Source organism: Elephantulus edwardii, unplaced genomic scaffold, assembly GCF_000299155.1.
Source record: "Elephantulus edwardii isolate Elephantulus edwardi_28Jun2011 unplaced genomic scaffold, EleEdw1.0 scaffold00050, whole genome shotgun sequence".
NCBI lineage: Eukaryota > Metazoa > Chordata > Mammalia > Macroscelidea > Macroscelididae > Elephantulus > Elephantulus edwardii.
In genome coordinates, this window is record NW_006399800.1 from 14,932,719 (window position 1) to 14,946,537 (window position 13,819).

Consider the following 13,819-nt stretch of genomic DNA (forward strand, 5'->3'; position numbering starts at 1 on the left):
TAAGTGGGAGCTCCACCAAACACTGTCCATCATGGGTAACCATTATTGCATATGACACATCAGTGTCACAGTGTTTAGCATAACAACAACCTCGAGTTACTTCTGTACATCAAATAGACAGGCCAGTGCTACACCACTAAGAAGAGTAGTTGTTAATTAGTTGTCATGAAATCAGCTCCACCTCATTGTGACCTTGTGTATAATGTTGTTGTTGTTATGTGCCATTGAGTTGCTTGCGACTCATAGCGACCCTATATACAAGAGCCCTAAACTCTGCTTTGTCCTGTGCCAATTGCACTGTCTCTGACACACCCATCTGATTACCCCAGTCACTGAATCAATCCACCTCATAGAGGGCCTTCCCCTCCTGCACTGTCCCTCCACCCTTCCAAACATGATGTCCTCCAAGGACTGGTCTCCCCTCCCAACATGTCCAAAGTATGTTAGAAAGAGCCTCAGAATCCTTGCCTCCAAGGAGTCTTCCTGTTTAACCCTTTCCAGGATGAATCTGTTTGTTTTCCTAGCAGTCCAAGGTATTCTCAATACTCTTCTCCAGCACCACAGCTCAAAGTCATCAATTCTCCTTCTATCCTCCTTGGTCATTGTCCAACTTTCTGATGCATAACAAGTGATTGTAAAGTGGCCTGCATCAGACGCACCATAGTCTCCAGAGAGGCACCATTGCTCTTGAGTACTTTGGAGAGGTCCCTAATAGCAGATTTCCCCATGGCAATGCACCTTTTCATTTCCTGACTACTGGTGCCAAGAGTGTTGACTGTGAAGCCAAGAAAACTAAAGCTATGAACAATCTCAATCTCTTCACCATCCATCCTGATGCTGCCAATTGGCCCAGTGGTGAGAATCTTTGTCTTCTTGACATTGAGCCTCAATCCATATTGGAGGCTGCAGTCCTAGACCCTCTGCAGCAAGCACTTCAGGTCCTCCTCAGTTTCAGCAAGCAGGGTTCTGTCATCTGCAAAACACAGATTGTTGATAGATCTTCCGCCAATCCTGACCCCACATTTCTCCTCATAATGTCCAGTCTCCCAGATAATCTATTCTGCATATAGGTTGAAAAGGTATGGAGATAGGACACATCCCTGGCATACACCCTTCCCAATTTTGAACCATGCAGTGTTTCCTTGCTCTGTTCTGATGACTGCCTCTTAGTGCAAGTATAGGTTTCACATTAGAACAATCAAGTGTTCTGGGATTCCCATTCTTCTCAGAGTCAGCCACAGTTTGTTATGATCCACACAGTCAAATGCCTTTGCCTAATCAATGAAACACAGGTATACATTTCTCTGGTATTCCCTGATTTCAGCTAAGATCCATCTGACATCAGCTACAATATCCCTAGTACCACGACCCCTTCTAAACCAAGCCTGGACTTCTGGCAGTTCACTGCTGATGTGCTGTTCCAGTTATTTTTGGATAATCTTCAGTAGAATCTTGCTTGCATGTGAAATGAATTAGATTGTTCTACAGTTTCCACACTCTGATGGGTCAGCTTTCTTTGGGATGGGAGCAAATATAGATCTCTTCCAGTCAGTTGGCCAAGTGGTTGTTCTCCAGATTTCTTGGCCCAACTTGGTGAGCACGTCCAGGGTAACATCTGTTAGCTGAAATACATCATTTGGTATACCATATATTCCTGGAGCCTTATTTTTTGCCATTTTTTGCTTTGAAGAAGCGTATTTCTAGTCTTGGATCATCTCTATGATCTATTGATTCTTGTGTATGGTCTGTCTAGTAAGTAGCTGATTCTCTGGTGGGTTTTCAGAGGCAATTAATTACATGGGAGATTGCCCATCCTTTGGCAGAGCAGCTGCTAGCCTCAAAGCGCATACCTTTGGGATTGCACAGCAGCTTCTGTGCCACTAGACCACCAGAGATCCCTGTTTAAGACAGAAAAATAAAGCTAAAGTCACAAGACAGCGTGATGAGGACAATTATAAAGTTCTGCATGGGGTTTCCTGTGAACACACAGTCTGCTTTCTCAATCACACCAGGTGTTCACATAGCTTTCTAAAGGAGGAGATGCATGAACTGGAAGTATGACTGATGAGCAAGAATTAGTGACTAGAAGGAAGAAAGGGCATTCTGGCAAGGGGAACAGAAAGTTAAAGTCCAAGAGTCGTGCCACAGTAGGACTAATTGGGTAGCTGTGCATCATTCATTTCAATGAGAATGACGGCAAAGAGAAGAAATAAAGCTGGAAAGAGAGGTAGGGGTCCTTTATAAAACAGCTTCTATTTTATTCTATAATAATGTGTTACATTGGACAAATCTACTGACGAGGATGTCTTTATGAACTCTGGGTGTTGTCTTTAGGAAATTGTGCTTCTAATCCAAAGGTGTACCTCTCTGGTTATTCAAAACCACCAGTGTTACCACAGGAAAAGGTGGACAATCTTCTTCAGTTGAATTTGCAGTCTCCCAAAAATCCACTAGAGGGTCAGCTATGAGTTGGTTCCTACTTGATGGTAGTGAGTGACTGACTGAGAGGATGTATTTAAGCTAAAGAGCACATATACCATTTTAAAGAATCAGGTGAATGTCATCTGAGCCATGGCATTTTCTGTTGCTTCCTACGCAAGTGAAAGTTTGAAAATGAATAAGGAAGACCAAAGAAGAATCAGGACTTTTGAATTGTGTTGGAGAAGAATACTGAATTTCTCATAAAGGGCCAAAGGAACAAACAGGTCTGTCTGAGAGAAATTGCAGCCAGGGTGCTCCTTAGAGACAAGGATGGTGAAACTTTATTTCACATAGTTTGAGTACACTGTCAGCAGAATATAGTCCTTGGGAGAGGTCATCATGCTGGAAAAGCAGAGGTTTCAGCAAAATACAGAAAGACCCTTAACAAAATGAATTAATACAATGACTGCAGTATTGCGCTTGAAAATGTGGGGATTGTGAGGACAGTGCTTGAGAGGGAAAAGTTTAGATCTGTCATGCATAGGGTCTCTCTGAGTCATGGTAGACTTGAGAACACCTACAGCAAGAACAGTGTTCTATAAAACTTCCCTAATACCTGTTGCTACCACACCTAATGCTAATATTATATACAATTTCACATAATGCTTGTAACACTCTGGTACTTTGATTTAACTCCAATTTAAAGCCAGAGACATGGTAGCTAAAATACTATTGAAGACCATAGAAAGCTGGCCTTGCTATCCATACAGCCTCTCACCTGAAATTTAGATTTATGAAACTTGTAACCCCAAGCCATGAAACACGCTAAAATTAAAAAAAAATGAATATACACATAACAGATACATTTGGATACAACTGGATGCACTGGAGAATAAAACATCTAAGAGGGCTTGAAGGGAAAACCATTGTCTAAAGAACATTCTTCTAAAGAACATTCTTCATTTTGAACAAATCCTCTCATGGACTATTTAGCCTTTGATAATCTGATCTTGACACAAGATGAGGTTCTGATTAGGGAGATATATATATATCTTCAAAATCATCAACGAACATCTCCAGGTTTTAGTCACATTTCTTAGCTCATGTTCTCCTTGCCTCTGCTCAGAATACCCCTTTTCCTCTTCTTCAAAATGCTAACTTGCTCATTCTTCACACAATCAGCATTACCTCTGTTAGGACACTTTCTTTGAATCTTTGGTCTGATTTAGAAAGCAGCTTTGTGTTCAGAAAACCTTGTGAAGAACTCTATAATTGTTTTCAACACACTGACTCCTAACTTTGGCTTTGTGTCCCTGTCCTCTTACCCTGATTATAAATTCCCTGAAGATAAGGGCACTGCCCACTTAACTTGGCTCTTTTTTCTAAGCAAACTCTAATTTGGTTTAGATCTCTGTCCCTCACTCATGCAATCCACATGACTCAAGAAATGGACTTGATTTCTTAAGTCAGGGGTAATTGTCAACCAGAGACAGTTTTGTGTCCCACAAGGAATATTTAGTAACGTTCAAACTTGGCTTTGCTATTGGCATCCAGTGGGCAGAGGTCAGAGATGTTCCTAACCATCCTGTAGTATATGACACAATCACACACATCCCTAACACACATACATCAAAATCAATGTATAGCTTTGCTTCCTAACTGTTAATGGTCTAGAGATGAATATGCACCATAGGCAATCAGACTGATACTGGGAGTTGTTGTTGTTGTGTATCATCAAATTGGAAGTGACCTGCAGCTGACCCTCTAGTGAGTTTTCAGAAGCAGTATTACATGGAAGGAGATTCCCCACTTTTCTCTCTTGGAGCATCTGATAGATTGGAACCATGGTGCCTTTGAGCTGGTGGCCCAGCTCCATAACAATAGGCCACCAGAGCTCCCTATAAGGGCAGAAAGTTAAGATTGTAATCTGGCCATGGTGAGTTTCAGGGGAAGGCTAAATGTAAGTCTTCATCCTATAACAGATCAAGGGTATCCTGATTAAAATAGAGTGGTTTTCCCATACTATCTGTAGGCTAAGCAGAGGAGCACAGCAGCCAGGATGACTTTGAAAAAGCAACAGATCCTGAGTGAAATGATAGGCGTGACTTTGCTTATATCCCTTGAGGTTAGTATAGTTCCTCCTACACTTGGAAGCATCTCAGTAATGTTTCTTGGATGGCTATTATTGTCTGGAACACACACACACATACTCTCACACTCACATGTATACACACTTTTAGAACCAACTTTTAAAAATAGCTTCCTGGTGCTTTTTAAATTTTTTTTTTTTTTTATAGACTTCAATGTGGTGGTACTCCCTTGGGGCTTTTTATTTGTTTGTATTTTGGCACCCATCCTGAGGTAAATGCATAGCTCTCAATGTTGAAGTGTCCTTGAGCAGCTAGTTGGCAGCTCCAGAAGCCCAGAAGCAGCTTCCAGACACCTCCCAGCTCCCACCAACCAGTTAACGCCTCAGATCTTGTAGGTGAGCGCTGACCCTGAAGGCATCAAAGAGGTTTGTAAAGTTTTGTTTATGCTCTTTGTATTTAGAAATCGCCTCAGATAAATTGGGGGATTTTGTGGGGGTTTCCCTTCAGGAAAATGACTGTGATATTTCAAATTCATTTTGGAAAACTTAAGGTGGCTCCTTAAATATCACACGGAGTGGCAGGCAGTCTAATGGATATTTGCTGCGATTTTAGCAGTGTGAAAGGTATAGGTTATCCATTGTTGTTGTTGCTCTAATTAACACAATTTATTTTTATATACATACAGTATACAGATGTTGCACTTTAAGGTTGTTTCTGTACGAAATACACTTAAACTAAAAAAAATCCTATAAACATACGTTTAAAAATTGTTATGTAAGTTCTTTCCTTCTTTTATTTTGTTATAACTGTAAATATTGCTTTCGATAATTAGAGATAAAATTCAGATGGTAAAATTAGAAGACATTATGATTCTACCCGCCTCGGTGAATCAATTTAATTAGCAAATAATCTAATAATCTTACCCTTTAACTCTCCTGCAGTTACGACAAAATGACATCCTGCATTCATGGTAACAAAAGCAGTGTGCTGGAGTTTATAGCAAAATATTGAGCTCTATTACTAAGAAGAGAGAGATTTTTCTATTTTAAAAAAAGACTTTCAGAAAGGGCAAAGCATTGAGGGTTTTGCTTTTGGTTTTTTCCGCCTTTTTGAGCAATCTCCAATGTCAGAAAAGTCCAATTACAGAGAGGCAAAGAAAGAAAAAGAAAGCATGAGAGTGTGCTGATGACCATAACAGGCCGCGGCTCTTGCTCTCTGCGCGCGCGCGCGCGTGTGTGTGTGCATGAGTGTGTCTGGATGCGGGAGTGTGTGCACAGCACGCACTATGTGCACGCGCAGCTCTGCGCCCTGCGTCTGGCTGGCGGGAGCTCCCGGTCCCGGGTTTCCCCGGGCGGGCGTGGAGCGCGCGTACCCAGTTGGGGCGGCGGGGCAGACCTGGGGCCGTGCGCAAACGCGTGCGGCGTCGGCTCTTTGTGTGTTTGTGTGTGCGGCTCTGAGCAGTCCTAGGCACCATTTTCTCCGGACAGGCACATAAAAGGGAAGGCAGCTGCCGCCCGTGGCCGTCCTCTTTCCCTCAGATGCCCTCTGTTGCAGGTTTATTATTACAGTATGGGCCGCGCCGCCTCTCCCCGCGATCCTGGCGGGCGGCCGGGCTGTTCTGCGCCCTGGCCGACTTCACGCTTGGCGCGCCCCCAAACCGCCTCCTCTGCCTCCTTATTTGTCTGAAAAGCAACCGCACGTCGAGGCGAAGTCCGCTGGGGGCGGGAGAGGCAGGGACCGGGTGTGTGCACGCCGTGCTCCCGGGGCGGGGCCAGGGCGGTGCGCGGGCCGATGGGCCCGCTTTGTCTCCCAGGGTCCCGGCATTGCAAGCGGGGTGCCCGAGGTGCGGGGAGCCGGTGCGCGCGCGCCTTGGCCGCTCGCCGATGGGGCCCTGAGCCTCGGATTCCTGCCGAGTAAGCAGTCTGGCTCCGCGGCGGCAGCACAGTGGCAGCGAGGCTGGGGCGTTGGCGCCGCGCCAGCAACATCAGAATTAGCTCATTGTTCACTAGCAGCAGCGAGAGAGAGAGAGAGGAAGAGAGAGAAGAGGGACACTCTTAGAGAAAGAAAAAGGCACACACACACTAGGAGACACAGAGCACGAGGCAGAGAAACCTTCCACTGCTTTTCCCTAGGCTGCACTTCTTGGAAGTAAAGCCGGTTTGGGTTTTGTTTCCCTTCCCCCCTCCTCTCTCCTCTACCTCCACCCCTTTCCCCTCCCCCTTGCTTTCCCCCCTCCCCCCAGCTGTCTTTCTAGCATGATGCCCTTTTTCATCCACATTTGTGTTTCAGGTGTAGAGAGGAGAGAGAGTGAACAGGGAGCGGGGCTTTTGTCTGTAAGTATCTTCCATTCCTATCCCTGACCGGGAGCGCCGCTTTCTTTTTTGTGTCTATTCCTTGCTGTTGCTCTTAGCTGGACCCTTCAACCCTGCAGAGTTCATGCTGCTTTTTAAAATTGTAAGGAGATATACTTTGGAGAAATTCTGGCATTTTGTTCCTGCTGCATTAAGGGTGGCATTTAACTTGTGTTGTTTTTTTTTTCTAAAATTCACAAGTTAAGAAAGCATTCAATTCTTTGGGGAAGGGGTGGGGTTTTTTGCTTGTTGGTGTGTGCAGTTTTTGTTCTTCTTGCTCATAAAGCATTGCTAGAAACAGTTTTGACTCTTTGCATTTAAATATGCACTTTAGTGCATGCAAGCCCACCATCCCCTCATTTTTTAAATAAAAGGATATTTTGTCCACCTTGACAAATGGTTACTCTTTCAGTGCTGCTACCAAGGGTCTTTCAGCATTAATCTTGCAACACTTCCCCCTCTTCTCTTCCCCCCCCCCTTATAAAGCAGTTAAACTTTGAAGAGGTAAAGGACGCTTTCCAATAAATGAGCTTTTTTCTTTTTTTTTTATGACCGTAATAAACTGATTTGCATTTCTTTGTATCAGTAGTAATGTTATGGAAATACCCTGAGAGCTTAGGCTACCTTTTGTGAGAAGTTTTAGTTTTTCCATTGATCTTCATTTTTGTCGTAACTTATGCTAACAAAAGAAATCTGTTCTGATGACTTGAAGGTTGAGAGGGAAACCACAGCAGCGTGTACATTAATGTTTATTTTGTGTAGGGAGAAGGGTATAATGGTGTATATTCCTGACTTCCCCCACACACGCTGTGTAGATTTTTTTTTTTTTAATACACGGAAGGTTATGTAATGCAGTGCCATTTCCAAAAATACCCACTCTGAGGCATTACACTACACAGTGGAAGGCTGATTCCTGTTCTGCTGTCTTGATTGCAAATATACTGCCAGTAGTATGTCTGGGAACAAAGAGCAGCCAGAAAACAATCTATTTATATCTTTTGATTCTACTTTTAAGTTGCTAAACCGTTTGAACTCGTGCAATTTAAAAATGAACCCAACACTAAGAATAGCCCAGGACTCTGCAAATCTAGGTACTAGGGATTCCTTTGTCCCCAGTTTAAGCCCAAAGCCTGGCAAGTTCTTTCAGAAGCCGCAGGGGTGGCAATAATTTGCATGCAACTTAACCTTAACTGCAGAAAATGGTTGTCTGTTTGAAACCTTGCAAGAGGCATTTTTCATTTGCTGACATGTGGTGAGGCTGTTTGTCTACTGTATTTAAACGTATTTTGCAGGTTGGTCTCCCTGGACTGAAGAGAGGGAGGGTGCAAGCCCAGGACTGTTAAGATTCTCGAAATGGTAAGATATGGTCATCAGAGGGAATTCTCAATACCTTCTTATCAAGTCTTTATTACTTATAAATATCCACCACCCACCTTCACCTCTCTTCAACCCTTCATTGTTCCCACCCCATCTGACCTTTAAAAGCTTCTGCACTAGTATGTGGGGGTTTTGAAGTACAGTAATTTGTGGGAATTGGATGTGATGATTTAAGATCTTTGCATTTTTCAATCATTTTGAATAGGAAACTGAAATTCCTTTTTTAGAAGAGAAGATTTATTTAACTCAAACAACAGAAACCATTCTGTTCTTTAAGAAGAGTGATGTGTTGTGACATTCATGGAAAGGGTGACAGCCTCAGGGCTCAAACAAAGCAATGTGTCTTTATATACAGCCAGAATCAGGAGTTTGTGTGGAACTGATCAAATAGCTACAACATGCATTGTCTTTAAGAACAAGATATGTGAAAGTATGGATTTCATACTAATATGCTGTGTCTGTTGTGTCTTAAATATAATTTGTATTAACTTTTTGCTGATTTTGACTATGAGAGACATCTGCTCACTTTTACCTTAAGCATATCAACCTCTAAACAACAATCTAACAAGGTTTGACAAAGATTATGACTAATAGAGAAGGCAATTCAATGTTTTAATTAACTGATTTAAATAAAGAAATAGTTGGGGTGCATGTTAAAAATATCTGAATGAATATATTCATTTCTGTAAGAATATTCTCATTAGAGATAATGTCTAACTGAAAAATATATGTAAGTAGGAAGCCTCATAAAACTTTTTAGTCAAGTACAGTATGTCCTCCTGCAGATGTTTGTACTCTTTAAAACACCTTTGTCACTTGCAATGTGTGATTTCTAAATTTAGTTTTCATTTTTCTTTTAAACGAGGGTGGAATTTAATGAATCAAAATTGAATCTGATATGCTTGATGTTTTCTTTGAGAACCACCCAAGTCTAAGCTTCCAAGGATAAAAATGAATCAGAGGCAATTAAATGAGTTCACTTTGAATGTTATTAACAAGTAAGTGTTCTGTGAGTGAGTGTGCCTCACCTACCCTTTCAACAAGTGGGTGTCAGAATAGCAAATAATAAATGCATGTGTGGTTTTAGTTTGATAATGATTAAGGAACTTGAAGTAAAAGAATAAAAGGCGTGAATATAAAATTAAGCAGCTTATTTTGTGAAAAAGTTCTAACTTCACATTAAAATCCTTAACCATTGTTATATAGAAATAGGATGGTAATAAAATGGAATCTTACAAAGTATTTTTGCTTAATTATTCTTTGCCATGATTTATCACATTTACTTCCTTTCTAGTTTATGCTAGAACCTCATATACTCTTTATCACCATAGACAGATCATAAAGGTTTACATGTAAGTATTCAATTAGATGAGATAAATATAAATACTGGTGCTGCCAATTATGACCATATAGATAAAGGAAACAGAGTAAATGTTATGTATCTGTAGTGGTGAGTAGAATGAACTTTGTAGAGGCAAACATGTGTGCCAAAACCAAATGAAAGCTGGAGCCACTCGCAGAAAACCAAATGCAAATTAATTTTGCAAGTTATTAATATCTTATACTTGTCACTTATGTATGGTGGCAGATTGAGAAGTCACAACTTGTTGCTCTTGGAAAGATTTTTACTCATGAAGAAAACATCTCAGAACATTTTGGTTATCCTTTCATCAAGATGTCAGTCTTTTTTGGCATAAGCCCATTGCCTGAAATGAAACCATGGACAGTTATTGTCTATGGGCCATTCCAAGTAACTTTCTAGCAATTCTCTTATTCCAGCAGAGCTGGTCTCTTAAAGGTCTTGACACATGTACCAGTTTAAAAAAAAATGTTTCAGTAATGAGGTTTTTAAAAAAGAAAAACAGAACAAACTAATGTTAGAGATGTCTTCTTTCTCTTTTTTTTTCCAAGAAATGAAATTTTGTTCTTTCCTTCATTAAACTAGAATTACTTTCCTGCTCTCTGAAACTGGTTTACTTAAAGTGAGAATCTGGCCTGCTTATAATAGAAACTGCTACAGGAGAAGCAATAGGTTTAACACTTGACTACCTTTAGAAAATATGTAAGCAAGCCATTTCTGTTAATCATGTATTTCTATTTACATATTTAGGAAGCTAAATAGGATCCAATTTCAGTGTATTTACCTTGCTAGTGGCATAGTAAAAGATTTATTATAAGTATAGATTTATAATCAGCTCACTCAAGTATAAAAAATTAACCAGAACACTCCAGAATTCAAAACAGTGATCCAATACCTGAATTTTTGCGCACTGTAAAATTGTTATCCATATTTCATAGCAATAATCTGAACACACTCAGCACCCTTGGCGTGTGTTCTGTTGTTCTGTACCATTGAATTAGAACTGACTCATAGCTGACCCTTCAGTGGGTTTTCAGAGGCAGTAAATTCCAAGGGAGGAGATTGCCCATCTTTCTCTTGCAGAGCAGTTGGTGGATTTGAACTGTGAGCTTTTGAGTTGGCAGCACAACTCCTCACCACAAAGCTACCAGAGCTCCTTAGCATGCCTTCTACATTATCAAAAAGTACAACTGCCTTATAGAATACAAGAGGCACTTGTCACATTGAACTCTGCACATGGCTCTCTATTGGCACAACTCCAGAGGGCACCATATATGTAGCTCTTACTACCAGTGGTGACCCCTGGGGTGTGCCAGTCGGCTACTATTAAAAAATTTAATTTTGAATATAATTTACTATCTGCTAGCTGTCTAGAATATCATCTTTAGTAATTCATTTCTCAACTTTTTAGGTTTTTTTAGTAAACATCTCTTTTTTTAAACTAGAGCATTGTGTATCTACAGCAATCCTCATCATGCTTTAAATTTCTGTTTGATTTTTGGTACATTTATTTCCTAAGTTACATATATCCTTGGTATTAGGCATTTTATTTAAATGTACTTCCTCTATATCTGTTACTGAGAAGAATACATTTCAGAGTAAGCACATAGTATTATAGACTTGTTTGAAAAATGAAATTGAATGCAATGTCAGAGTTAAGTCCTGCTTTTTAGCATGTCTACCTCTGCACAATGAACTTGTGAAGTGGACTCACAGTGCCATAAGTACTGACTCATAATCTTTTAATAGAGACCTAAGAGCTGGAACAATTTAAGTTCTCTCTGAGGCTGATGCTGAGCTTTTCAAAAAGATGAGTTGATCTCATTGTACCCCTCATAGAACTCTACTCTCTGTGGTCTGTGAAGTGGCATTCAGGGGCTTACAAGGAGACTTTCAATAATCTCTCCATTAACATAAGGTTTCCTTGTTTAAAGGAAAAAGACAAGTATTGAGGAGGAATGAGGTCCTCTTGGAAGCTTCTGCTTTTGGGCTTTGGAATATACATTTACAAGTTATGTGGTGACTCTTAGTTATTGAGATAGAGAAGAGTAGCCAGGAGGGTAATTTTAGAAGGTACTGTCTTCCCTTTCACCATTCCTTCCAGCACACAGTGTAGGGGAGAATTGGGAATTGTTTGGTGAAATAGGGCAGTAGAAATGATCTATCTGAGTCTATCTACAGGTCAGCTTCCTCTTGAGCTATATAGATAATTCAGGAAAGAATAAAATAGACAGTATCATTCTAGAGTGTTTTCATTTCTTCCCCTGAGACAAATCTTATTAAGTTGTGTGTAACTCAGATTATAATAAATATAAACCAAAAGGACTCACTATGTTAAATCTTAAAGCAAATACTTAAAATATGAAGGGCTCTTTGTTATTCTAAATTAATAACTTCCAGGTTAGAAGTTTTAGACATGGAAGTCTTCATCTACCAACCTGAGCTGGTACTAAGATGCACTGAACTGAGTAGGAAGTAAAAGGCTTACTTGGTCCTACATTTTTCTCTTAATACCTGGTTGGAAAGTCTTGTAAGGACATATCCTTAGCCAAAGTGAATTGGAGGGCTGAGATAATGATCTGAATAACTAAAGGGGGTGGGGGAAGGGAATCTTGGTTTGATCTGATTCATCTTAGTAATTCAAAATGTTTCTGGAGTAATGTGGGAGTCTGAAGAATCAGCCTGAATGATTTGTATAATTAATTCCTATGTTATACAGATAATACTGAAAAGACAAAACTGAAATAATCTTACCAACAAACTCTGCTTAAGCATACCAGGAGAAAGAGTTATCAGATCTGCTTGGAATATGTTGTCATGGTTGATGAAGATGCAATTTTAAGCTGCTATTCTGCTTTGAACTGGAAAACAGGTTATTGCAATATTTCAGCCTTCAGCTGCAGAATTTTTTTAAGCTGCAGAAATTTTGATTCCTAAAAATATCATTTGGTCTAAATTTATCAGAAATGGGTATTTTATACGTAGCTACATTAATGATTTTTCATCTCAGTGATTTGAAAATTGCAGTGATCCTAAAATTGAGCTGTTATTGGACAACAACTATTAGTTGCCTCAGTGGTTTGAAACTTAGAGAGTTACATGGTTCTCAAATAAATGTTAATTGTCAGTTCAGTTATTAGTAGCAACAACACGGCATTAACCTGGATGTACCACTAGATTGTACTCTTAAACATCATTTGTAAATTAGATCATAGTGGGTTGTTGTTTTGTTTTTCCTTTTCCAACTAAATTATAGGCTCTAGAGTATTTATGAACTTCATATTCAATGCTGAATAAAGAACTAAATATATGTCAGAGACTCAATAAATATTTGGTCTATGCTTGCTAATATCTATGAAACTGAACATTTTTCTCTTCACCCTTAATGATTTAATCCTGTTTGGTTTGAGTGAAGAAAAAATAATTTGTATCATTAGCTTCTCCTTCCCAAGCATAAGGAAGTGGAAGTGAATATTATTTTAGTTTTAATGGAAAATTGTATTATTCACTAATAGGAGAGAAAGCATTGTGGTTAAGCCATAATGTGTGCCCACTTGCCAAAATAAAGTGGCTTGTGATTGCTGACCTTCCTCGGCTTTCATGACCACAGTCACAGGTGAGATGGCATTTCTGTGGGTTTGATACAGCTCTGACACCCAGAGCTCACAGCAAGTATCTCTTCCATGAGACCTTAGAGGTCTCTCTGTGAATGCTAGAGGAGATTTGCTCCCAGTATTGAAACTTTAATATTTTCACTTCTTTCCAATATAAACTCATTCTCCTGTGGTAACGATGGAGCTCTGGTAGGACAGTCTGGAAGGAGTTGTGCTGCTAATCCAAAGACAGTGACTCCCTGGCTATTCAAATCCACTCACAGCTCTAAGGGAGAAAGATGAACCACTTCTTCCCATGCAGTTTACAGCCTGGGAAACCCAGTAGAGGGTCAGTTATGAGATGATTCCAACTAGATGACAATGAGATCAAGAGCCATATGATAAAAATCCCAAGGCGCAAAGGGTAACATACCTGAAAACACTAAAGAAGACCTAAGTGTTCGTGGTAAGATTGTGCATCTAATGTCAACTGAGCAGTCGTGTTTTTATCTGTGCTTGCTTCTTTGTGCTGTTGAAGGTAACACACTTAAGCTTCTGCCCTCAGCGGATTTTCTGTTTTATTTGTAGAAGGAAGAGTGAACTATCAACGTAAGGCATAATCTAGTG

At 40.2% G+C, this 13,819-nt stretch overlaps 1 protein-coding gene across 1 annotated transcript in view; it reads left to right on the forward strand.

The window, feature by feature from the left end:
- Positions 1-6,757: 6,757 nt before the first annotated feature.
- The window catches only part of LOC102843385 (neuronal regeneration-related protein-like), a 41,151-nt gene continuing 34,089 nt past the window's right edge, over positions 6,758-13,819 (forward strand). The window contains exons 1-2 of the mRNA XM_006886689.1: positions 6,758-6,844; positions 8,155-8,218. Of these exons, the coding sequence (XP_006886751.1) occupies positions 8,216-8,218 (3 nt within the window). The 5' untranslated portion in view covers positions 6,758-6,844; positions 8,155-8,215. The remainder of the gene's footprint in view (positions 6,845-8,154; positions 8,219-13,819) is intronic.